A 24,702-nucleotide genomic window follows, 5' to 3' on the forward strand; every position below is an offset into this window, starting at 1 on the left:
GGCTGAGGCACCGCTGGACAGCCAGTGCCTGGAGCCCAGGGTGGCCAGTGAGTCCAGGCCCCTAACTAAAGGCGGGTGGCTTCCAGGGGGGCTGTGCGGGCCCGTCACGAAGCATTGGCCCGTCCCCATCTCCGCGGGCGCTGACCCCGCCCCTGCGTGGTGGCGCGGGCTTTGGCCCCGAGGGGCAGGGGCTGCCGCAGAGCTCGGTGGGCGCCGGGGGAGAGTCGCCGGCCCAAGCCCGCCCCCAGCCGCGGCTCCACCAGCGGGGCGGCGCCGGCCGCGGCCAGGTGAGGCGGCCCCGCCCCGTCTCCCGGCCCGGGCGGCAGCGGGCGAGCGGCGAGCATGGCGGACTCCCAGCTGATCTGCCTGGACGACACGCACGTGAACGAGAAGGTGACCGAGGCCCAGGCCAGGTTCTACTACAGCGAGGAGCAGCGCCGGGCGCTGGAGGCGCTGGTCGCCCGGGGCGAGCCGGCCTACCGGGAGCGGCTGCAGCAGGGGCAGCTGCGGGACTTCCTCTCCAGCCGCGAGCTGCGAGCCCTGCCGGCCGGCTGGCGCGGCTCCGATGCGCCGCCGGAGGGCGGCGGGGCCGGCGGCGAGGGCGTCTCGCTGGCCTACTGGCCGGAGTGCTCCGACACCGAGGTGCCGCCGCTGGACCTGGGCTGGACGGACAAGAACTTCTACCGGGGCGTCAGCCGGGTGAGTCTCTTCACCCACCCCTGGAAGGAGGAGAACGCGCCGCACCTCAAGCAGATCGTTCGGGAGACGATCCAGCAGGCACAGAGGGTAAGTGTGTCCCCGCCCCCGCCAACTTCATCACCCCAAAGCACCGGGAGGGGGCTGCGGCGCTCACACGCCCCCGCCCGCCCCCTGGTGCTCGGGCTCCTGGGGAAGCGGATCTGCTCAGTGGCTTGTTTCCATTGAGCTCCTCCTCTCAGAGGGCAGCCGCGCTGCACTTTGTCATCCGCTGAGCCCCTTTTCTCGCACCTCCTGTGAAGAGCGTGATTACTGCGGGGACGGGCGCCGTCCCATAGGCAGACGGAGCTTCACTGTAAAGGATGCTGGGAGGCCTCTGGGAAGGAGCTGGCATACAGTGCTTGAACTTGAGGGTCATCATGGCTGGAAAAAGTAGAGGAGAAAACACCCCAACAATACATTGATTTTCTTTCCTTGCTGTGTCAAATAGGAGACAGTTAGTTATGGGCCCCCCAGGATCTATAACCCACTAATGTCCTATCCAGCATCTCATTATATCCAGTCACTTTACTGTTAATCAAAAAATAAGTTTTGCCAAAGTGACTCCATCAAGAATCTATATCCAGGACTGGATACCCCGTTGTTAATGGGGTTTTATATCAGCTGCCCATTTTGTACTGTCAGTTTGAGTCAGTGGCTCAGACAATCACATATTTAGAGTCTGTTTCAATTCTCTCTCTCGTATGTAGGTAAAACTATTTAAACACTGTACATTTAGATAGATTCGTTTCTTGATGGATTTCTAAATCAATAGTTTAGTGATTGAATGCTCTCTTAATCCAGTCTTGATTGCTAAACAGTTGGATTTGAGACAATATATAGCTGTATTTACCTTTTGGGGACAGAGAACTGTTGTTAATGTTCTCTGCCAAGAATACAAACCAATAGGAAGATTCCAAAAGTTTGCATGGAACATGAATGTATCAAGAGTATTTCTCATGTCAGCTGAGCTGAGGCTTCCAGGAAAGAGATCCCATCCGATGAAGTGAGCTGTAGCTCACGAAAGCTTATGCTCTAATAAATTTGTTAGTCTCTAAGGTGCCACAAGTACTCCTTTTCTTTTTGCACTTACAATGGCTTCTCTTCTTGCACAGGTTTCCTTTGGTGTTGGTTCTTCCAAAGGTATCAAATGGGGAGGCTACTTGATCCCTCCCCTTCCCTGCTGCTTTTCTGAGGGTAATGGGTGCCATTTGGGTCTCCCCGTATACACACATCTCTTGCAAAGATTTTCACAATGAATCCGCTATGTGAGACAGGATATGAAGCAGTTTTCTGAAAAGATTCCTTCTTCAAACTACATATTCCCCTTCTTCCCCCACTCTGAATAATGAAGGCCTGATTAATTGTTCACCTGCACCTTATGTAGTCACACACCAATGCAAAGTGGCTGTGAAATGTTTTTATTCTGAGTTAGTAGCATTTTACATCTATTTTGCACTGGTGTAAATATCTAGACAAGGGGCAGGGTGGTGAGGAATTGGGCTGTTTCAGCCTCTGTACCTGAAGGCCAAAGTGGCCAAAAGTTGCTGGGGGGGTTTTTTGTTTGTTTTGCTGACTTGGACAAACTGAAAAACCTGTGCTCCTCCCAGTGCGAAGGTGATTGCATGGACATTTAATGGCCCTGTCTAGATAAACCTGCCTGTCATGCTCATGTGAACTGACCTAGAGAATATTGTTGCAGCCATGTTGGTCCCGGATCTTGGAGACAGAGTGTGTGAAGTAATAGTTTTTTATTGGACCGCTTTCTGTTGGTGAGAGAGAAAAGCTTTCGAGCTACACGGAACTCTTCTTTTTAGGTCTGGGAAAGGTCAGGTCAGCTAAATACATGTTGGAACAGCTTGCTTAGATACCCCAAGAGAACCTGCTTCAATACGTGGGGGGGGAACATCTGTCACCCCTATTTGTCACCCTCCACCCCACCCTGGATACCCATAGGGTATCACTAAATTATTACACACCATACTCAATGGGGACCACATCCTGAAAGAAATGTTTCCTAACCCCTCCCTCACCCGCCTCCCCCTTCTAGCCTTCTAACAACTCACCAAGCTTCTCAGACGCAAGCTCATCACAGACCAGGAACCATGAGCTCAAAGCGCCACCAGACCTTGCCAGAACATCTGCAAGTTTTGCATCTGTTATATCTACACTGCTAGAATGACCATTACCACCCACATCACACCTTTCAAGATCCATGGGTCTTACATGTGTCTATCATAACATGTGGTGTACCTCAGGCAGTGCACTAAATGCCCCCCAAACAACTATGTGGATGAAACCAGATAATCACTATGCTCTCAAATGAACTTGCACAGAAAAATTATAAAAGATTAAAATACCAGTTACCAATGGGCAAACACTTTTCACAAATGACCCTGGGAGCTTAAATTTGTAACTTTGCTAGACACTAAAAAACATGGTCTTAGGGGCAGCTTCTTTCTCCCCTTGCAGAGGGGGGCTGAGCAGGTGTTGATAACACACGGCACATTTCTAAGGCTTATCAGTGTTTTACAAAGATTAATAAATGAAGCCTCCTCACCACTGTGAGGTAGACTAGTATTATTTGCCAATCCTCTACATGTCCGTAAAGAGTCAGGCACACCTGTGGCACTACAGAAATAACTAGCCCCATGTTATAGATAAAGATGGTGGGAAACTGTGGTAGGGGTAGCCCCACATACTCTGAATTGCTCTTTGTCACTTTTCCAGATAATCTAGGGAGATCATCACCAGGTAACCCTGTCTGCATCTTTCCCTATGGCACAGTCATTGCCAATTTGTAAACAGGGATACGCTATTTGTGCCAGCATTACAAACATCCTGGGGCAAGTGCCAAATGGTGAGCATTTGTCACCTATTTTCAGAAAATTTCAGGGACGTCATTGTTTTCATGGGTGTATCCCATTCCTACAGTTTGCAGGGGAACTAGGGCCCAGCATTTATTTGAGAAACCAAGGCATCATTTTTGTGACATTATTTTGTTTACCAAGGCAAATGTAAGCAGGTGACAGTCCCCACCTAGGCTTGATGTAGCCCAGGCAGAAAAGGGACTGCTCATCACAAGAGGAGGGGTGGAATGTAATAAAGATTTCTGCCCAGAGTGCTGGAGGAAGAGATGATGTACAGGAGGTGCAGAATGTTTCTCTCTTGCTGTTTGTTCTTGGTCTTGGGGCAATTACTGTGGAGTATTTTGCCCTCCCCCTCCCACTGTTTTAGTCTAGCTTATTGCATCTGCCACGCTAAGGTGATAATAGTCTGTGCCTCTCCTGTGCCTTTTATTGGAGGATCTGAAACAACTTTACAAAAGGTAGGTACTATCCCTATTTTATAAACTGAGGCATAGTGAGGTTGATTACATTGCTGAAGTTGTATGCAGTTGCGGTGTAGCTGTGTCAGTCCCAGGATATTAGAGAGACAAGATGGATGAGATAATATCATCAACAGAAGTTGGTCCAATAAAAGATATTATCTCACCGGCCTTCTCTCTAAGTTGCCCAAGGTCACACTGAGTTATTGGCAAAGATTTGAATAGTACAAAGGTTCACCTGATATTCATTCCTGTGTTCTAACCATTGGACTGGCTGCCTCAGTGTACATGGAAAAACCATAGCAAAAGCTAGAGTTAAATAAGATTGGACAAGCATTACTGTTAATAAGGGCTGACAAGCGATTAACAAAATTAATCGCAATCAATCACACGATTAAACAATAATAGAATACCATTTATTTAAATATTTTTGGATGTTTTCCACATTTTCAAATATATTGATTTCAATTTCAACACCGAATACTAAGTACACAGTGCTCACTTTATATTTATTTTTTATTATATTTGCACTGTAAAAATAAAGGAAATAGTATTTTTCAATTCACTTAATACACGTACTGTAATGCAATCTCTTTGTCATGCAATGCCGGCTACAAAAGTGCCATGCGAACACCTATTCTCACTTTCAGGTGACATTGTAAGAAGCAGGCAGCGCTATCTCCCTTAAATGTAAACAAATTTGTTTGTCAGCGATTGGCTGAGCAAGAAATAGGACTGAGTGGAATTGTAGGCTCTAAAGTTTTACATTGTTTTGTTTTTGAGTGCAGTTATGTAACAAAATAAAATCTACGTTTATAAGTTGCACTTTCATGATAAAGAGATTGCACTACAGAACTTCTATGAGGTGAATTGCAAAATAGTATTTCTTTATCATTTTTACAGTGCAAATATTTGTAATCAAAAATAATAATATAAAGTGAACACTTTATATTCTGTGTTGTAATTGAAATCAATATATTTGAAAATGTAGAAAAACATCCAAAACATATTTAATAAATTTCAATTGGTATTTTAGTGTTTAACAGCACAATTTAAACTGTGATTAATCGTAATTCTTTTTTTAATCGCAATTAATTTTTTTGAGTTAATCACATGAGTTAACTGCAATTAATCAACAGCCCTTCTGTTAACAAATGGTGTTTGGACTCAGCAGTACTCCCAGGCCCCAGGAGAATGAGCTGCCCAAACAGGGAGTGTGTGTGGCAGCATAGAGTACTTGCCCTCTGGCTACAGGCCTGTACCTGCAACACTCCATTTCTGCTGGGAAGTCAGAGAACAAAGCTAGAACATGGGTGCAGCTTTTCTGCATAGAAGTAATCATTAGGGTGTAGTCCAGTGTTTCTCAAGCGTGGCCGTGATAAAGGATAGGGTGTGGGAGGAAATATCAGTCTCTTTCCCTCCCTCCCTCCCTGTTGCTCCTGAATGCGCTGCCCTGCAGCACCTCTGAAGACAGGTGGGACACAATGCTGCAGGAGCAAGGTGAGTTCTCGACCCACCTTGGGGGAGGGGGGAGGCTCGGGGACTCGGGTTTCAACCCTGGGGTTGGGCACCCCAAACCCCTTATCCCTGGCCCCACCCCAGAGCCTGCACCCCCAGCCCTGAGCCCCCTCCCACCCTCTGAACTCCTTGGCCCCACCCCACCACATGAATTTTGTTATGTGCACCAATATGAAGGTGATGTGTCACACATCACCTCCATATTGGTGCACATAAAATTAATTCCCCAGATAGGTGGGAAAAATTAGAGGGAACACTGCCTCTCTTACCTCCCCACCTTCCAGGGCTTAATTTGGCTTGGGGCTTGCTGAGGAAAGGGATATTAACAAACATGCAAGCATCACTTTTCACAGCAGACTTACTAGCTAGCTGGGAGACTGTGAAAAGAGACACTTGTATTTTTAAGATCACTTTCCATAGCCTCCCAGCTAGCTAGTAAGTCTGCTATGAAAAGTGATATCAACGAACATGCAAATATCACTTTTCACATCATTATTTTTATTATTGAGTCTGCCAGAAAAAACCCTATGTAAATAAATAACAATGATTTGGATTTGTATATCTGCATATTTATTTGTTTTTCCTAAAGTTAATTATTTTAGGGAAAAGTGTCAGTGCCGTCACCAGCAAGAGTTGGTGGCCGCACTCTGAGGCCACTAAAACATTTTTTGTGAGAACCCCATGTCTAGTCTACAGAAGATATTTTCTTTAACTTTCCCACATTGTCAGTACCGTTCAGCTCCACTGGGGGTTAGCAATTGTTGTAGACAGAGTTCCCATAGCTACTACTATTACTCACAGAATGTAGACTTACTTAGAACAGGTGCTTCAATTTTAACCAAACTTGTCAAACACAACAATTGGCAGGATGTCTAAACTAGGGCTCAGAATGTTACTAATACTGGAGCTAAATCAGTGTGTACAACTGTTAGAAATTTGTAAAATGTTTCCCTATTATAAGCAGGGCTGACGATGGCCAGGCATTGAAAGACTGGGAATGAAATCTGGGTCCTCTGCATGATGGCGCATAGCACTAATCCCCCCAGCAGGTGAATCTTGGCTTCACCTTTGCATCAGGAACTCCAGCCTAGATTTTATCTGATGACAGGGCAGTGTTCTGCCACTAGCTGGCCATATTTGGCCCTATGTCACAGAGGTGGTTGTGTGTATAGCTTATTCACTCTTCTGATCACCTGTGGCAAATACGTGTACCTAAGTATGCTGGAAGCTGTCTGTCTTTTAAGAACAGAAGGGGTCTGGTGGAGCAATGGTCTTTGGCAGTGGTAAGTCATTGTCTGTATGGTGAGGAACAAGAGAGTCTGCTGTGGCATGGTTTGGCACATACAAGGGCAATCTCTTTCCCAGATTCAATTTGCCTCTCTAGTGAGGATTATTCACCCTGCTGTAGTTACTACCCCTTGAAATCTGAGTTGGACCTCTTCCAACCTTCAGCTGAAGGAAAGGGGCTCTTTTCTGCACTGAGCTGGGAACCATACTGCCTGATTGGTTTAAAAGAGTTTAAAATAGTTTCATGCTACATCTGTTTAACACAATGCTGCTGGCCATTGTGAACAGCGCCAATGGAGTTTAAACTTTATTCAGACAACTCTGTTCCAAGCCTAGTGTAGGCAGAGCGCCTCTCACTGCCCAAGTTTACATGCCTGCTATAAATGAATGAAACCAGCCTCCTGTGGTGATTCGTTCACAGCCTTCCAAAGGCTGGGGAAAGTCTTTCAGGAGAAAGAGGCAAGTTGGGACTTGATATTTCTAGTGTTTTAAAACCGGAGAATAGGTAGGGTGTGGATGGACCACAGAGAAAAGCCCTTTGAGATCACCTTCCATATTGTAAAGGGTGCCAACAATCTTCTTGCTTTGTAATTACCTGTAACCACTGACTGTTCAGACTTTTGTGAGTTTAACAGCATGTTAATGTAGTCTTTTGCATTTTTTTTAAATAAATTTTGTGTTGGAAAAATGTATCTTGTTGGGCATTCAAAGTGAAAGGGGGTGGGGAGGATATTTGTAGCACCAACAAACGCAGAACTGAATGCCAGACCATCTCTGTTGTTATAAATATGAGCCAGTGTGTTTGAACCCCATAGGTCAGATATAGAAATGCATTCCTTGTGAACTAGCCCAGGTAGGAGAATTCTTAGGGGAATCTATGGAACAGAAAAACAAAATCCCGCTTCTCCCCACACCCTTTGTATTCTGTCTCCTCTGCCCACAATTTCTCTGGCCCCTTGGGTTGAGCAGGTGAACCTTGGTTTTCCAGGGTCTCTTCACATGTAGGTAAATCACTGTGAGACAAACATGGTGGCGAGGTCTCACAGTGAAGGTGAAAACTGGGCGGCTGGCTGTGTTATTCTTCATGCCTCTGATTAATATGCAGCATTCCCTGGAAATGACAAGAGAGCTCCCAACAAGAACTAACATGTGCAGGTACTGGGAGCCATGCCATGAAATAATGAGATTACTGAATTATGTTCAGGCATGTGTTTCTCTCACGCTTTAGTTTGCCTTGAGTATACTCTCTACCCAGCTGGCCTGGCACCCAGACCCTTTTGTTTTATATTAGGAGTGAGATGTGGACATGCAAACACACTGTCTCTAATACTGTATTTTACTTACCTCTCTTTCTGCCCGATCCTTGCTTCCAGATCATTGCGGTGGTAATGGATCTGTTTACAGACCGGGACATCTTCCAGGATATTGTGGACGCAGCATACAAGCGCCGGATCCCAGTCTATATAATCCTGGATGAGGAGGGTGTGAAGTTCTTCCTGGAGATGTGCAAGTGTATGAATCTCAGTAGCTTCCAGATCCAGGTAATATACTGTGGTACAATGGAGGCCCTGTCAACGGTACAGATGTTCGTGTAATGCCCAGGTGTAGACACTTGCTATGTCGACAGAAGGGGATTTATTTGTCAATATAGCTCATTTTTTTTCAAGAAGCAATAGCTAGGTTGACTGAAGAATTCTTCCTTCGACTTAGCCATGTTTACACCGGAGGTTAGGCCAACCTAACTATGGTGTTATGGGTGTAAAATTTTTCACAGCTCTGAATGATGTAGCCTAGTCGATTTAACTTTTCATTATAGATCAGGCCAGAGCTTAAAGGGCCTTTGTGTCTCCAACAAGGGGCTGAGCTGCTGCAGTTTTGGGGTGGATCAGAGACTGTTTGGATGGATAGCTGAGTCCCTTCTAGTTGCAATGTGTTCTGATTGGCAGAGGGGAGCTGGGGACAGGAGCCATATTGGACAGCAGGAGAGTAAGAAAATGGTTCTCTGGTGCTGAGTGGAGCAGGAGAAGACAGAGGAATGACCTTAGAGGGGGAGCTCTGAGTAGGAAGGGGCCTGAGGATGGTTTGTGCCTGACTGACTTAAGCATCCCTGATTGGAGAGTACTTTGTCATGGAGAATCATGTGCCTCTGGAGCAGGGATTCCAACTGATCTAGAACTGAAAGGTCTCAGTCATTCTCTGACTATTATTTGGGCCTGTCGATTTTGTTTGTCTGAATGTTATCTAATTCTGTCTCGTTATTTTACTGAACTCACTTCTATTATCTCAGCCAGACTGGGACTAAAGTTCCCTGCTAATTTTGTGACCCCAGTGTGTGAGTGAGTGTTTTTCCTGGGTGAAGGCATTGCATGGGAGGTACCCCGGAGGTTCTCCCAATGGGAGTGCCTACAGAGCTTGCCTCCAGGGTTTGTGGGTAGAGGTCACTAATTTTTGTGCACCACTGTTCAGGCCTAAACACACCAAGGTGGTGTCAGTTACAGTATGTTCATGTACCAGTGTCACAGAACTGGAATAAGGGTCTGGGTCTAGTCTACCTGATGAGGATCACTGTGTGGGCAGTAGGAAAATTTTCACATTAAAGAGAGAGACAGACAGACGGGTCCCCTTCCTGTATATACCATAACTTGCTGTGAGGCCATGACCAGCCTGCTTTGATTCCTAGCAGGAAATCGTTGGTCATTGCTCAGTGTGAAAACCAGGTCTCCTGTGGTTGAAGTCATTGCAAAGCGAATTCAAATACCAAGAATATGGTTTCCTGAAGCCCAAGTGTGGTAGATAAAAACAAGGCTTCTGCAACCAGAGGTTTCTAAATGGATACAAACTGGAGGGTTGCTTCTAGTTGAGGTCTAGACTTTTCCTCTACTTTCTTTTTTCAAAAAATGTGTAATGGCTGCACTCCCCTTTTATACTTTAGCTTCCTGCTGCCATTGAGGGAGACTTCAATACTTGAGTTCAGCCTTATTCCCCCATGAGTGGGCTTCACTGCCAGCCTTGCAATGAAGTCAGACCTCTGATCTCCTCAGGGATAGTAGTTTTTACTTTCACCCAGCTAAATAGCCAGTAGCCATATCACCTTTTGCTGGGTTTTCCTCAGATCTTACAGGTTAAGCAGGATCAAGCTAGATCAGTTCTGGAATGGGAGACCTCCAAGGAACACAAAGGTTCTGCAAGAAGTGGTGGTGCTGATGACTGAATAGATGGCACTTTCCCCTGTGTTCACATTGAACTAAGGTCCTGACATGGTAATAAGGGGGTGGTCTGCTGCTGGAAGTGCTATCTTCCAAGTGAGCCTTAACACCAAGATGCTGATTAGTTGCAGTCGTTAAATGATCCCATAGCACTCTGATTTTTTTTTTAAACTCTTAAGAAATGTTCTGGCCGTATTTTAATTTAGGAAATTGCACTCTGCTTCAACTGGATATCGTATTCTTTCTCTTAGGATACATCTACATTTGAGCTGGGAGGTGTGATTCCTAGCTTAGCACCTAAAAATAGTAGTGTGTCCACAGCAGCTAAGGCGAATCACCTAAGTACATACCCAGGGAGTTGGACGAGATTGTACTTGGGGCAGCTAACTTGAGAGGCAACCTAGGGTGATGCAGACACACTGCTGTTTTTAGGGTGATAGCTTGAGCAGAGCTAGCATGGATACGTCTGCGCAAGCTGGGAATCGCACGTCCCAGCTCAAATGTAGACATACCCTTAAGCTATTTAATAGCATAGTAGTGCTCCGTCCTAGAGGTGAATACATTTCAGTGGAGGGATACTGTTCCCTCTGTATAGTTTATTTATCAATCTTTAAGTACCTTGAGATCTTTCAGGGTAAGAGACGTTATAGAAATGCATGTTTTTGGAGGTAATTGATGTGGTATAGTCACTATATTGCATGTTGTTTGTGTTTTCTGCACATGAAGCCATATCGATATATCTTTGTCTCCACACTGTTACAGGGTATTTGGGTGATTTTTGTTGTTGTTGTATCTTTCTATTCCCTCTGTGCACATGTAAAGAATCATTTTTAGATCACAGTAATTAAAAGAAAATCAAATTTGAATTCTTTTTACCAAAAGCAGGAAATGCAATGTGCAAATCCAGTGAAACCTCCACTTGCTAAATACTGTTGTAACACAGCTGGCTGTGTGCTCACACAGACTGCTCTAGACAGATTGCTTCCTGGTTTAAAAAAAAAAAAAAAGTCACATAACCTCTTGTACCTTTTTTTGACTGATTTGAAAAAATGAGGTCATTCTGTTTGCAGATCATGGGCTATTGACTGGCATACAGCAAAATCCAGGTTGGTTAAATAGAAAAAGATCTTCAGTGGAAAACCAGATGGATAAAAATGTTATAATAAACACCGGACAGGACACCCTTCTTCTGGTGTGTTCTCCCTGACCTGCATTCAGCATCCCACGCACATGACTCACTATGAGGCTTGAGCAAGTCACTTTGACTTTCTCAGGTCCCCGTCTGTGACATAGAGTAGTAATACTTATGGGGTATTGTGGTGCATTAACTAGCTAATGTCTGCACAGCACTTCAAACATACAAGTAGTATATGATTGCAAGTATTATAATTTATTATTTAGTCAGAATTTGTACTGACACTGCAGCATTGCTATTGAACAAATACAACCAATATGATGAACAGATTAAAAATTACATATTATATTCAGAAAACTAGGATTTTAAAAGAATTCTGGATTCCTTTGTTCACAGTAAGTTCACCTATGGCTGGAAATCCAGACTGGTACAGCCAGGGCCACATGGTTCTTTAACAATATGACATAGGTCGAAACAGCATAGCACTTGTTTGTTGTTGTACTGTTCTTGTATGTTATGTGCAGATAGACATCTGACACTAAAAGGCAGATAGCCTTAAGTCAGCATTTTTCTAGTCTACTTGGGACATTAGTACAACTGACCCTTATACCACCAAATCTCTCAAAGAGGATTCTGTGGTCTGTCATGCCCTCTGATCTCTTTGCAGTGGCCAGAATCCTTCCCAACCCACTGGTAAGGAGACGAGTTCTCCTCTTACTGTAGCAGGAGGAGACTAGGAAACCTCCATTATGGAAGGCCAGCGGAATCTCTCCTACTGGAATGTTCCAGAAAATTGGGATGTTCTCTCCTCTTGTTGTCTCTGATAATAAAATTGTCCAGACTTTTAATTTGCCTCCGTTTACCAAGCCCTACTTTATCACTATGACAACACAAACGAGACCAGTGCCTGAGGCCCTGACTCAGGTCTCCATTTCAGCCCCTTTAAATTAACACCAAGTGGATCTTCCCGTAGGAGAGTCTCCTTTCCACCATCGTCTCAGCAAAGGAATATGCAGAGGTTAGGAGTTTATGTAGCCACAATGCACTGTTCTCTAGCTAGTCTGGACTGGCAGAGTGGCTTATGGGTGACTGGGGGTGGACCCAGGGATTCAGAGAGTGCAAAAATGCTACTGTTGATTCACTCGCCCACCTGGGCTGGGTCTCCTGAGGTTGCAGCTCGGAATTGGGGACTGAGGATCACTTTCTTCCCTTAGATTTTGAAAGCTTTGTCCCACCTGCATTTTAGACTTCTCAGTGCTGGGATGAAAAGGAGAATGAGGTAGGCAGAGTTGCAAGCACATTTAACGTATTGGACAGGCCTACAGATTGATGGAGGAGAGTGACCTGTATAGAAAATAAGTGACCAGCTAGGACAGATAGCAGAAGTACATTCTGCCTTGAATTATCCCTTCTGCAACTTTTCTGAATTCTGTTGGCCAATGTGAAATAAGCTCTAGCATGGGATGAGGTGAGATGAGATGACAGGGATAGTGGCGCCTGGAGCTGCAGGATTATCTGATTCTCTATATGCATGATTTGTTGTGATTTGTTTTTTCACCTTCCTGTTAGAACATCCGTGTACGTTTTGTGACGGGAGTTGGGTTCTATATGCCATCAGGGAAGATCAAAGGCACCTTGGCCTCCCGGTTCCTGATGGTGGATGGTGAAAAAGTGGCCACTGGGTCCTACAGGTGCGTTGCTCACCCAGGATATGCCCATGTTCTTTGTATAAGGTCTACCCCATGCTTTACCTAGGGGAGTTGGGGAGCAGCCTCCTCCTTTTTTTATTCCCTAACAGTTGTCCAGTCCATTTCCTAGCAAGGCTGCTGTGTCCAGTTGAGCTCTTTGTAGAAGTCTGATGTGGGATAGAGAACACAGAACTAATTTTTGAAGGATAGAGTATCCCTGTGTCAACAGAACTTTCCATGAATGAGCGAATTCCTCCTCCTCATCAGCCAATGGCCAAATGGGATTCCCCAGCATCCACTGTGGCCAGTTTGCTATCTAGAAGAAGTTAGCAGGGCAGTATAGAGAACCCTCCTGCCAATTCAGCAACAGCAGGTTAAGTGTGGTTACCAGTGTCCTTGTCCAGATGGGGAAACTGTACTTTAAGGTATCACAGCTTTCTCTACCAGATTTGTCCACCTGTACAATGAAGAACAGACTTAAAAACGTATACAATGCCACTCAAGTGGGTAAGATATTCGTCACATGGTTGCAGTGTTGTGTGTTTCTGAATGCTGAGAGTTCAGAGGTGGGCTGGAGAGGTGTTTGGAGAGGTGTCAGGTCTCCCTATCTCCATGCAAAAATCTAACAGTGACTTCTCTCTGCCAGCTTCACTTGGAGCTCATCCCACATCGACAGAAACATCCTCCTGTTGTTGACGGGGCAGAACGTGGAGATGTTTGACATTGAGTTTCGTGAGCTTTACGCCATCTCTGAGGAGGTCAATCTCTACAAGGAGCTGAATATTGCTAGCCCTTTTCATTCAGGAGCTGGGATAGCAGAGCTTCGCTCCTCCACTGTGTCTCGTAAGATGATCAACCCCAAGTATGGTCTAGTGACAGGGGCTGCCCCTCGTGAAATGTTCTGGGCTTCACGCCAGAGGCAGGAGGCAGAGGAGAAACTGGAAAGGAATGAGGAGGAAAGTGAGTCAAAGAAGCGGCTGAATCAGTTTCTGAATGACTTGATCACGGTGGAGCAGGTGCTACCAGAAATTCTGCCACCTCTCGAGAGCTTGGGGAGAGTGAACCGGAGTCCCCAGAGATTGCTCTCCTGGTTCCATCGGGGTCTGAAACATAAGTCCATATCCAGGGAGTCTATTCGCAACACCAAAAAGGACGAGGAGGCTAGCAGCTCTGTTACCAATGGTGAAACCAACTCCAAGCAGGGTAAGAGGTTTGGCAGCGGGTTTTTCAGCAGGAAAGCTAAACAGCCCCCAGTCATGAAAACTGAGGCCAATTCTTTTGCCAGTGAGGGACTCTCAGGAGACGAGTTTGTGATCGTGAAGACAGCATGCGAGGACCTGATCAGCTTCAGCCCTGTCAGCATTCGGAGTAGTGTGGGCATCTCAGGTAAACCACCTCCACTACGGTTCCCCTGGGCTCCCCCAGCGTAGGCAGATGAGGGCAGCTCCAACCATTTCTTTTCCTCTCTTCCTTAAAATGACACAGAGAGCAACTGAGGCCAATGAAACAAAATAATCTTGCAGGCATTTTTAAGGGGAAATTTTGTGAGACTTGCACTTCTCATGTGACTTCCTTTGATGGTCTGGAGGTGGGGAGGGTGAATTTCTCTCTTATTTCCCCACCTTCCCGTGTAAAAAGGTCCTAGGCACAGGTACTTTGCTCCCCAGCTGGAAGCAGTGTTAGTGGTTCACAGCCCTCTTAGGTGCTAGCAGAGAACCTTGTGTTGTACTTGAGGGACCTTTTTGTCAGTGCACAGTTGCATGGACAGGTTTTAGATGTCTCCTACCACCTAACCTGCTCAGCTTTACTTGACTGGATATAGAGTTACTATGACAAGGTTATGGCGGGAGGGAAAACAGTGGGAGAATCCTACATAATCTACTCCTTCTCCATCCCCCCCATCAAATGTGGGGGAGATCATTATGGAATTAGAAGCTAGGGAGTTATCGCAACATGGCCATGATCAGTGCTTGCGACATGTCCTTCAACGACTTTGTCCAAGTTAGTTTTCAGTGACTCAAGTGAATTCAAAACTGGCAAATCCCCTTCACACACTAGTTCCTGAAAGGTTTAGATGTTGACAGACTGGAACAAACCTATAGATTATCCAGACTAGTCCACCCTCTCTGACAGTGACCCATGCTGGATGCTGTGGAGAGAGTTGCAAAACCAGAACACATATAGCAGGGGAATAAAGTATGTTAGGGCAATGGTCCCCAAACTTTTTTGGTGACCCCCACCCCCTGTTACCCAGTCTGCCCGCCCACCTTCCCCCGGAGCCATGGTCGGAGCTGGAACTGCGGGTCAGGGGCTGCAGCTGGGGGCAGGGCTGGAGTCGAGATGGGGGGCACTCCCTCCGCACCTGCGTGGGAGGGGGTGCTCCAGACCCCGCTGCACCCCCTGAATGTTCCTCTGTGCCCCCCTAGGGGTTGTGCCCTACACTTTGGGGACCTTAGGGGAGTAATTTCTTCCTGACCCATCTTAACCAGGGATCATTGTATGCCCAAAAGAATATGAAATGGGACATTTGGTGTGGGGGAAGAGCGGAGATTTGATAAGTCTGAAACTGCCATTTTTAAAAAATGGAACGAGACTCCAGAGACCAAGAAAGTGAGGAGGGTATTGGGGAGAAAGATGAGATTAAAAAACTGCCCTTGGTTGGATTCTTAGAAATATTTCTGCTGAGAGAGAGTTAAATCCTAAAGCTACTTAATACAGATTGAAACAAGATGAGAATGTTCTAATCTGGCCACAATAGATCCATTTTGGAGGCCTCCCTTAGAATTTGGGAAGTTGGGAGTGAGCCCTCCCCTCCCCCATCTCAAGTGACTGCATATTCTCTGCACAGATAGTATATGTTAGGTACTCTGCTGGTCCCCTTTCACGGAGGTTGGAAATCTGTAGACTTATTGGAATCGGATGGGTTGACCTAAGGGCTTTCAGTACCCTCTAGTGACAAAACTAGAGAACTGTTGAGTCTGTTTTCCCACCTGTCTCTCTAAAGAGCCAATTTAAAGTGATAGAGAGCCTATATTTCTAACCCCTGACTCTAGCTGTTGTAAAATAGTTCTCCCACCACCCTGTCACTCCCACATGTTATTTCAAAATGAGGTTGTTACCTTTCTAGGGCATGAGCTGTGTCTTCCTATCAGTACTGTAAGTCAGTGGTTCTCAACCAGGGGCAAATGTATCCCTGGGGGTATTCAGAGGTTTCCAGGGGGGTACATCAATGTATCTAGATATTTGCCTAGTTTTACAACAGGCTACATAAAAAGCACTAGCAAAGTCTGCAAACTAAAATTTCATGCAGACAGTGACTTATTTATACTGCTCTAAAGACTATACACTGAAATGTAAGTACAAGATTTATATTCCAATTCATTTATTTTATAATTGTATAGTAAAAATGGGAGCATAAGCAATAAGCATAAGTAATAGTGTGGCTGTGACACTTTTGTATTTTTATGTCTGATTTTATAAACAAATAATTTTTAAGTGAGTTGAAACTTAGGGGTGTGCAAGACGAATCAGACTCCTGAAAGGGTAGTCTGGAAAGGTTGAGAACCACTGCTGTAAGTCACCTACCACAATTTGGGGTAGTATATGAATAATGAGATGGTAAAAAGAAAACTCACTCAAAGTTTATACTTGGTATTAATTTATAAAGAAAATGCAGCAAAAATCTTAGAAATCTAAAGTCAACAGCGAACTTGGTGGTCATGTGGGTGGCTTACATTTTGAGGGTTTTTTTGGGAGGGGCGTAAGTACGGCAGTCACCCTGGGTACAAACTTCCAGGTAGCATTCTGCCACTGGGCTTTTTTACCTCTGATCTGATTGGCTGGCCTTTTTTTTTTGCTTGGCGGCTGGGAGCGGGTGGCAAAATAGCTAGGGTCACTTCTGCATGTGGGTCTCTTATTTAGGTTTATACAAATAAGAAAGAGGTGCTGGTTCAAAAGTGTAGGTGACCTGACACCACAACAGTGGGTGCAAGTGGATCTAAGGGAGTATGAATATAAGGGTGGAGGAGGGATATAACTTAAGCATTGCCTTAGAATTTGGATCACAGTCTCTGCCCCAAAATGCTTATAGTCAAAGAGCTTGATCTTGCAACCTTCTCTAATCAATGTGGCTACTCCAAGAGTAAGGTTCAGGCCCCAAGGTAACACTTGAGAAGTGGGGACTAGGGGGAAAGAGGAGAACAAGGGGTACGTTAATAAGATCATATGGTTTCTTTGTTAATAACATGCTGCTTGAGGGTTTAATAAAACTTCTTGGGCCTGGATGTGGAGTGGCATTCGTGCTTCAAGAAAATGTGAGGCACTTCTTACTACTCAGATAACTTCGGGGCTGGTTTCATTTTAAAACTCCAAGGGTGGCTCGATGTCGGCCTAAGTGAGGAATACTGCAGTGCTGTGTTTGAGGCTGGAGGGGAAGCTTGGAATACAACCGAGGTGCTTTGAATGCAGTTGGGTGCAATTATCCAAAGCTTCACACTTTGAATTAGATGCATGTGTTTTTTAAAGATTCATGCAAGCATGTATTAACCCTTTGGTTACTTGGTTACCCTTACCTGCGCACACATCCTCTAAAGTCATTATTAATTATATTTAACTGTAGAGACAGATGCCATGGTACAAATACATAGAGAGACCAGATTCCCATTGCTTGTATTGATCACTATCTGAGAGAAACTGTCCTGGCCTCTAGCAGTCTGTGGCTCAGGCTCAGTTAATAGTAAGAAGGGACAGAAGTAAGCTTTGTGGCAGGACTTGAAAAATCTTACTGGCTGTTTACATTCCAGAAGACTATACCAGAATTAGATATAGCCAGAGATAGTTACAAAGTGTGTGGGTTGTAGAGACCTCACCTGTGAAGACTGGGGGTAATGCCATGATCAGAAGCCTAGCCTCCACTTACTGGGATTTCTGATAAGGTGATGTCCCAGTGTATACTGCTTGAGGACTCCATTTTTAATAAAAGTGTTACCCCCTGGATCTTGAGCAGCCTCCCCCACCAGCATCTTTTATGTTGAATGAAATACATCTAGTTTAGTTATCTGCTGCCTAAGGTGGATAGGATAACTTTACAAGTATTAAAGGGTTCAGACATCAGGGAGGAGAGGGAAAGAAGGAAACTGTTGAGAGTGGTGGCCAGGGGATGATTAGGAGTAATGGAATGAAACTCGGAACATGACTATTTAGGTTAGATATGACACTTAAATGTGGGTTTATTACACCCCAGATTTGTGTCTGAAGAAAAGTTTTGGAAGCCCTAGCTTTCTGGGCATTTGAAACTAGAGTGAGTAAAGTACTGCAGAACATATTGTAGGGACTAAGGCTGCACTGCTTAGGTGGACAAGCTGATCCAGTAGCCTTTTTTCATCTCTAACTCTTTGGAAGTGTCCCAGGCAAGCAGTGACCAGATCTGGCCTTTCTTGCCTTCTGTGAGCTGAGGAGACCATAGTTCAGGCGGTCATACTTACAGGCCAGGAAATAGAGCTCATTTCTCTAGTCATTGTAAAGCTTTGTTATCTTTTGTTTCTGGAGTCTGCCTTTTTTTTGGGTGTCTCCTGATTTCACAGTTAGAAAGTGAGATGGTCCCCCCTTTCTCGCTCCCCCCAAAAAAGAGGGGTGAATGTGGGTCTAAAACAAGCAATATAATGAGAGAGAGTTGAAAGTTGTGTACTGAAAGTTTTTTATAAAAATCTTTATATTATTTTTTTAACCTTTTTATTATAGGTAAAATGAACCCAAACTCTCCCACAGGGGATAAAACCAAACAGTCAGCTTGTGTGATGTCTTGATCTGGAAGGAATGTCAGGAGAATTGAAGACCCCAAAAGAGCATTTGATGGAATGTATGACTTCTTACCTATTTGAAACTTGCAGACTTGTTCTCACACAAATGGTCTTTCAAACCACTATAAATGTCCAGGATGCAGCTTGCACCTCCAGTGAAAGCACACGTGATGCATAAAGCATAAAAATGTGGATGGTTCCTATGTAAGGATTAGCGGTGAAAGTATTAATGTCAATATTTAACTGTGATAATTGGAACTCAGAGCTAAGCCTGCATTGAGATGAATGCAGGGGAGCTTTCCACTTCTTAATGCAGCTATTTCAATCTATCTAGCTACAGACTCAAAAGGAAATCATTTGGGAGAAAATTGTGAAATCTGCAGACCATGTGGATTTTCCTTGTCCATGGATTTCTATAGATTTCTGTTATCAGCAGGGACAGCTAGAAGATTCAGTGGATGAAGAAGCTGTATTTGGCTGGAAGAGCCCAGGGGTTAGTATGCTAGCTCTTCACTTTATCATAAAACTAACAACTGAGCTGAATGATTTGGTAATAATTTCCCTTCAGGAGAAGACAAGGTTTGGAATATAAGGGAATGCTTCAGACCAAGATCAAGGTGCATGTGGAGTCCCAGGCCTGGGATGGCAAGGAGTGCTGCAAGATTTTATAGGGCCACAGGAGATTAATCATAAAATCAGTTTAATCATTAATTCCGTGCCATCTTGGTCTTAATGGAAAGTGAGTAAGTAAAGGGCACATCTTGAAGGCTGAAAGACAAGGAGAGATGGGTGAAAGTTTCAAACATCTGGCTTACTTTACATTTTTAGTTAACCTTCCCCTTCCAAATACATAAAAATAGAGGTCCCCATCCCATAAATATATGGAGACACCAGTTATTGTGCACACCCTCATTGGATTCATTCAATATTTGGACTAGTATTTTGTCCTGACATGTTTGAGTGAATTTTTGCCATGCAGATCACCACAATATGCTGCCTTCAATAAACTCTCAGTGATTTGTAAGAAAAATACATCATAATGGTAAATAACCACTTAAATACAAATATATTTGTACTAGCACGTTATTGAACACAGCAAAGGAAGTATGGTTTCTTTAAAGAAAATGAACAAAGTTCAGCACACATTCCAAGATCGGCCATATTGGGTCATACAATTGTCCATCTAGCCCAATATCCTGTCTTCTGAGAGTGGCCAATGCCAGGTGCCCTAGAGGGAATGAAGAGAGCAGGTAATAATCAAGCGATCCATTCTCTGTCGCTCATTCCCAGCTTCTGGTAAACCATCCCTGCCCATCCTGGCTAATAGCCATTGATGGACCTATCCTCCATGAATTTATCTAGTTCTTTTTGAATGCAGTTGTATCTTGGACTTCACAACATCCTCTGGCAAGGAGTTTCACAAGTTGACTGTGTGTTGTGTGAAGAAATAGTTCCTTTTGTTTGTTTTAAACCTGCTGCCTATTAATTTCATTCGGTGACCCCTAGTTCTTGTGTTATGAGAAGGAGTAAATAACACTTCCTTATTAACTTTCTCCACACCAATCATGATTTTATAGACCTCAATCATATCCCCCCTTAGTCATCTCTTTTCCAAGCTGAAAAGTCCTGGTCTTATCAGGGGCGGCTCTACCAATTTTGCCGCCCCAAGCAGTCGCCCTCAAATTGCCACTGCACCCGGAAGAGCAGCGGAGCTGCCGCCAAAGTGCCACTGCGGGACACGGTCTGCCGCCCCATTCTGAATGCTGCCCCAAGCACCTGCTTGGAAAGCTGGTGCCTGGAGCCGTCCCTAGGTCTTACTAATCTCTCCTCATACAGAAGCAGTTTCATACCCCTAATTGCATCCTGTCCACAGCCTATGCCCTGCCTGGAAGTTGCTCATTGTAGCAAATTTCTTCCAATCAGCAGGTCTGGTTCTCAAATACCATGATGGTGGGTTTGGTATAAGAACGTGAATGGAATTCTCTGTCCCTCCCTACTTTATAGGGACAGCAAACAGTCATAAGCTGTTGCACTAGGCATGTGCAGTATATTTAATATCAATGACAAGTGAACTGCTTCTACTGCTGAACATGCTCACGAGAACCTCACTTGACCTTAAGCTGGCCATGGTATCTTTCCCTCATTCTACTGAGTATGCTCATTCCAATGTGAGTTGACAAAGTGATTGCCAATCAGTCTAGCCAGCCTGGGAACAGACGGTACCCCTGCAACTGGTTCAACCAACTCTAACCTAACAGCAGCTCTTTACAAAGCTTCCCCTTCCCAGTAACACAGCACAGGTAGCGGTTTACACCATCACTTAAACACGTGAATAACTTCATACATGAGTAGTGCCACTGAATTAAGCAGGGCTACTCACATATGTGAGTATTTCCAGGGTTATCTGACATGGCTTGCTCCTTATAAACTGAGTGGCTTAGTTTGTCTTGATTCTATTCTCCTCTTCTTGGTTTGGAGATTTTTCTCTTTTTACTTGTATTTGTTTAACTTCAATCTCTGATAAAGTAATTGTTAACCATGGCCAGGATTGCTTCTCATACACTTTCTAATTGGTCAGACAGTTGTTAGACGTCAAGTCTGTGGTGCTTCCCTATTCTCCGTGACCAAGTATTGTTTTTTAAAATATGGATTAATAAATACACTAGCTAATTCACCTAACAACATGATGATTTAAATAGTCTATCTGGTTTTGATCAATATATTTTAAAGATCTTCATTACTATCCACATATCTTTTTCTTATTTTTCTGATTAAGACAGACTTAAAAAGAAATCAATACCTCAGCCATTCTTTTGCTGTTAATGTCATTCCTGCCTCGCTTATTAATGGACTGAATTTCTCTTTGGTATTACTTTACTTTCCCCCCGGATATAAAAACCCTTATTTCCTTTATCCTCACTGGCTAACATAATCTTGATCATCTTGTTTTACTGTACTTATTTTTCCCTGCAGATCTTATCTGACTGTCCATTTTTGTTTTGTTGTCACACCCAGCTTCCACATACAATTTTTGGTCTGTTTTTCTTCCAATTTTTAGTAGCCTCAGGAATTAGTTTTATGCCTTATCTCAGGAGTCTGATAGACTCTTCAGCCTTATTACACACAACTAGATTGTAATATTTATTATATTTCTTAATTTCCACTAAACTTGCTGTCTTGCATTCTAATGCTGCATCTTCTGAACTGATTCCTCAACATCAGTGGAACGTTTCTGGGATGCAGACAGCCCAGCAGATCCAGGCTATCTTCTCTCAAATGTAGAGTTGAATGTTTCAGCACACCGGCGTACTTATTTCTACAGTGCAAATAAGTCTGGTTGTTCCCATAGCAATAGGTCTGTGCATGGGTGAGATAATCATAATTTATTCTGACCAACCGTATTCACTGTGGTTTCTCAAGGTGCTTGGGGAATTCGGGGCCTGCAACTTGTGAAATGGATGATTGCCCCTCTGATGGATAAAATGTAGTTAGGAGGTGGAGCAGGGACATGTGCAAATATAGTCAGCACCTCGTTAAGGGAGGGCAAGGTGGCAGCAGTTCTCAATGAGCCTAGATTGGGCTCTTGCTTGACAAGCCATCTTTTGATGCTGATATTGTCAATTAGAACCATGTATCTAACCTTCCTTTTTGGGAAGATTATTTGAGGAGATTGTGGGGAAGCAATTCTAGCACTTTTTGGAGTCTATTTCCTTAACCCCAGTCAATCCAGCGAGAGTGCCTCAACTCTGGAACTTGCTTCATCTTTGGTCCAGCCAGAGTTCACTGATCTTCCTGGAACACCATGAAGCCGATTCTTATGCACTGGGACTTTTGCCATAGGATAACAAAGTTGGGGCTCTCTCTCTTTTCTGGGAGAGACTGAGTCCTTTGGTTTACACTGTGCCAATTTGTTGTACAAATTTGTGTCTTTAATGTGTACATTTGCCAAGAAATCATGAAAGATGCATTTTATGAGTCAAATAAACAAATTCCTAACGTACATTCAGGTAGTTTGTGTTCCTTGGTGTTGCTTTATTCATTCTCACAATTTCAATAACTTCCTTTCTATGCATAAGTTGATCAAAGCTGGGGTATTTTTGGTTTGTTCGTTTTTGTCCCCCACCTCCTTCCTTCCGGTCAAGGTTACTTTCTTGGATCACATTTTATACAAACCCCACAACATCCTCCAAACTCTGCATTGCAGGAGAAAGAGCAGCTGTGTGAGTATCTGATAAAACTATGCTGTAGGGTATTATTGCACATAAGTTGTACAGGCAGCCATTATAACTACATATATGAATTGTGCATTAGTGCCTCCAAGGTGTGCAGGTATCTGGAATAGCCACACAGCTTCCCATGTGGTGTTCTGCCTAAGGCAAGTGGGAATCCACTGTGGGCATGTACCTTGTCGTGTGTTACTGTCAGCACAGACCTGGTGTTGAAATCAGAAATTTGTTTCCAGGAATTTTTTTAGACTCTAACCTTATTCCCAGCGGATCCTCTCTTCCTTCCCTCACTGCCCCTTTGTCAGAGATTAGACTTGCCTTCTATGCAAGATAGGAAGATCTTTGACAGATGTTTGGCTGTATTTGTTAATGGATGTCTGAGCAGTTAAAATTCCCCATGTGTACAGTCCCCTGTGGTTTCGAGTACCTTGAGAGTTGCTCCATAATTTTTTCATTCTCGTTCTCTTCCAGTTGGGTAGGCTGTAGCAGATGCCCACTTCAGGTGTCTGTTTGTTTTTTCCCCTTTTTCATGCTGCTCTCTTCGTGGCTGAATTGTATCTTGCTGCTGTTGTAAATATTCTTGACAAAGTGCTATCCTTTCTTCCCTCTTCATCTCTCCTATGTAATTTGTACCCATCAATAATGACATTTAATGTGAGAATCAATCACCCCATTGCCTTTCAGCTATCCACACTAGATCATAATTGCTGATGTTTAAGTAACTCTTCAACTCTTCTTCCTCATGAAATACTCTTTTTTTGTGTATGTGAAATACCCTTTTTATTCCTGATTATATTTTGCAATGATTCTATTGCCTGTCTGACTTCTGTATGTTGAAGGACATGAAAAACTACTTGAGATAAGCATAAGCTCTTCCCTTTCCTGTCTGTGTTTTCAAGCCGCCTTAGCAATCATTGCCAGTTCACAACCTGGGAGGCGTGAACCTCTTATGTCTAAATGGCAGTAGCCTCATCCAGTTTCCTTGTCTTGGAAAGCATATCAATGTTCTATGAACCCCAAACCATCTATATCTACTAGCAGCGTAGCTATCAGTTAGTTTCCATTGTCTGTTTTCTTCACTTGTACTCTTCCCAGTGAGTATCTCCAAGAAAACAAGTAATATTGACCTAGTCTTTCCTTTTCTTCTTTGCTCCCAAATACCATTGTTGGATTTTTTTTCCCCAAATTTCCTTATACTTTTGGTAGGTGTTCTCATGTAATCAGTGAGCATTCCAGGAGTTAATGACCTCTTCATATCACAAGACCCTATTTGTCCTCAGTCTGCAGAGGAATGCAGCACTACTCCATAGTGAGAGGTTTGGGAAAGGCTGGATCACAGATGGTAGGAGGCATGGGATGGAGAAACCTACAGCTGTAGCCGCCAGGCCTTTGTGCCTGCAACCAGGCTGGGAAACATTTTGCCTAACTCTTAGCACAGCTCTAACTTCTGATCTTTGTTTTAAGTTATAAATGTTTCTCTCTTTCTTCTGTTTCCTTTCCCCCCTGCACATCTTTAGTAGTGGCTCCTCATGGCCCCTTTCCCTTGCATAGGGGGAAAAAGGCACTTTCTGCTAGAGGGCTGTCTACCATTACTGAGTGCAGATTTAGAGGAAGGATGGTAATTGCCTATTATGGCTGAATGGATATTGCTCTAGTTCCTTGCCTCATCCAAATTGAGTATCTGTTACCAAAGGGATAGACTCTCCTGCAGTCAGTTTAATACCATGACAGAGGGAGAACTAACATCATGGTTCTGTTACTCCCTGTTCAGCCAGGGGCCT

At 44.2% G+C, this 24,702-nt stretch overlaps 1 protein-coding gene across 1 annotated transcript; it reads left to right on the forward strand.

Moving 5' to 3' along the window:
- Window positions 1-260: 260 nt before the first annotated feature.
- FAM83F (family with sequence similarity 83 member F) lies at window positions 261-19,939 on the forward strand. Its single transcript, XM_038387741.2, has 5 exons — window positions 261-786; window positions 8,242-8,409; window positions 12,779-12,900; window positions 13,544-14,283; window positions 18,637-19,939. Exons 1-5 carry the CDS (start codon window positions 343-345, stop codon window positions 18,699-18,701), a joined length of 1,539 nt encoding a protein of 512 aa, XP_038243669.1. The 5' UTR covers window positions 261-342; the 3' UTR covers window positions 18,702-19,939.
- The last annotated feature ends 4,763 nt before the right edge of the window (window positions 19,940-24,702 follow it).

Source organism: Dermochelys coriacea, chromosome 1 (assembly GCF_009764565.3).
Source record: "Dermochelys coriacea isolate rDerCor1 chromosome 1, rDerCor1.pri.v4, whole genome shotgun sequence".
NCBI classification, from domain to species: Eukaryota; Metazoa; Chordata; order Testudines; family Dermochelyidae; genus Dermochelys; species Dermochelys coriacea.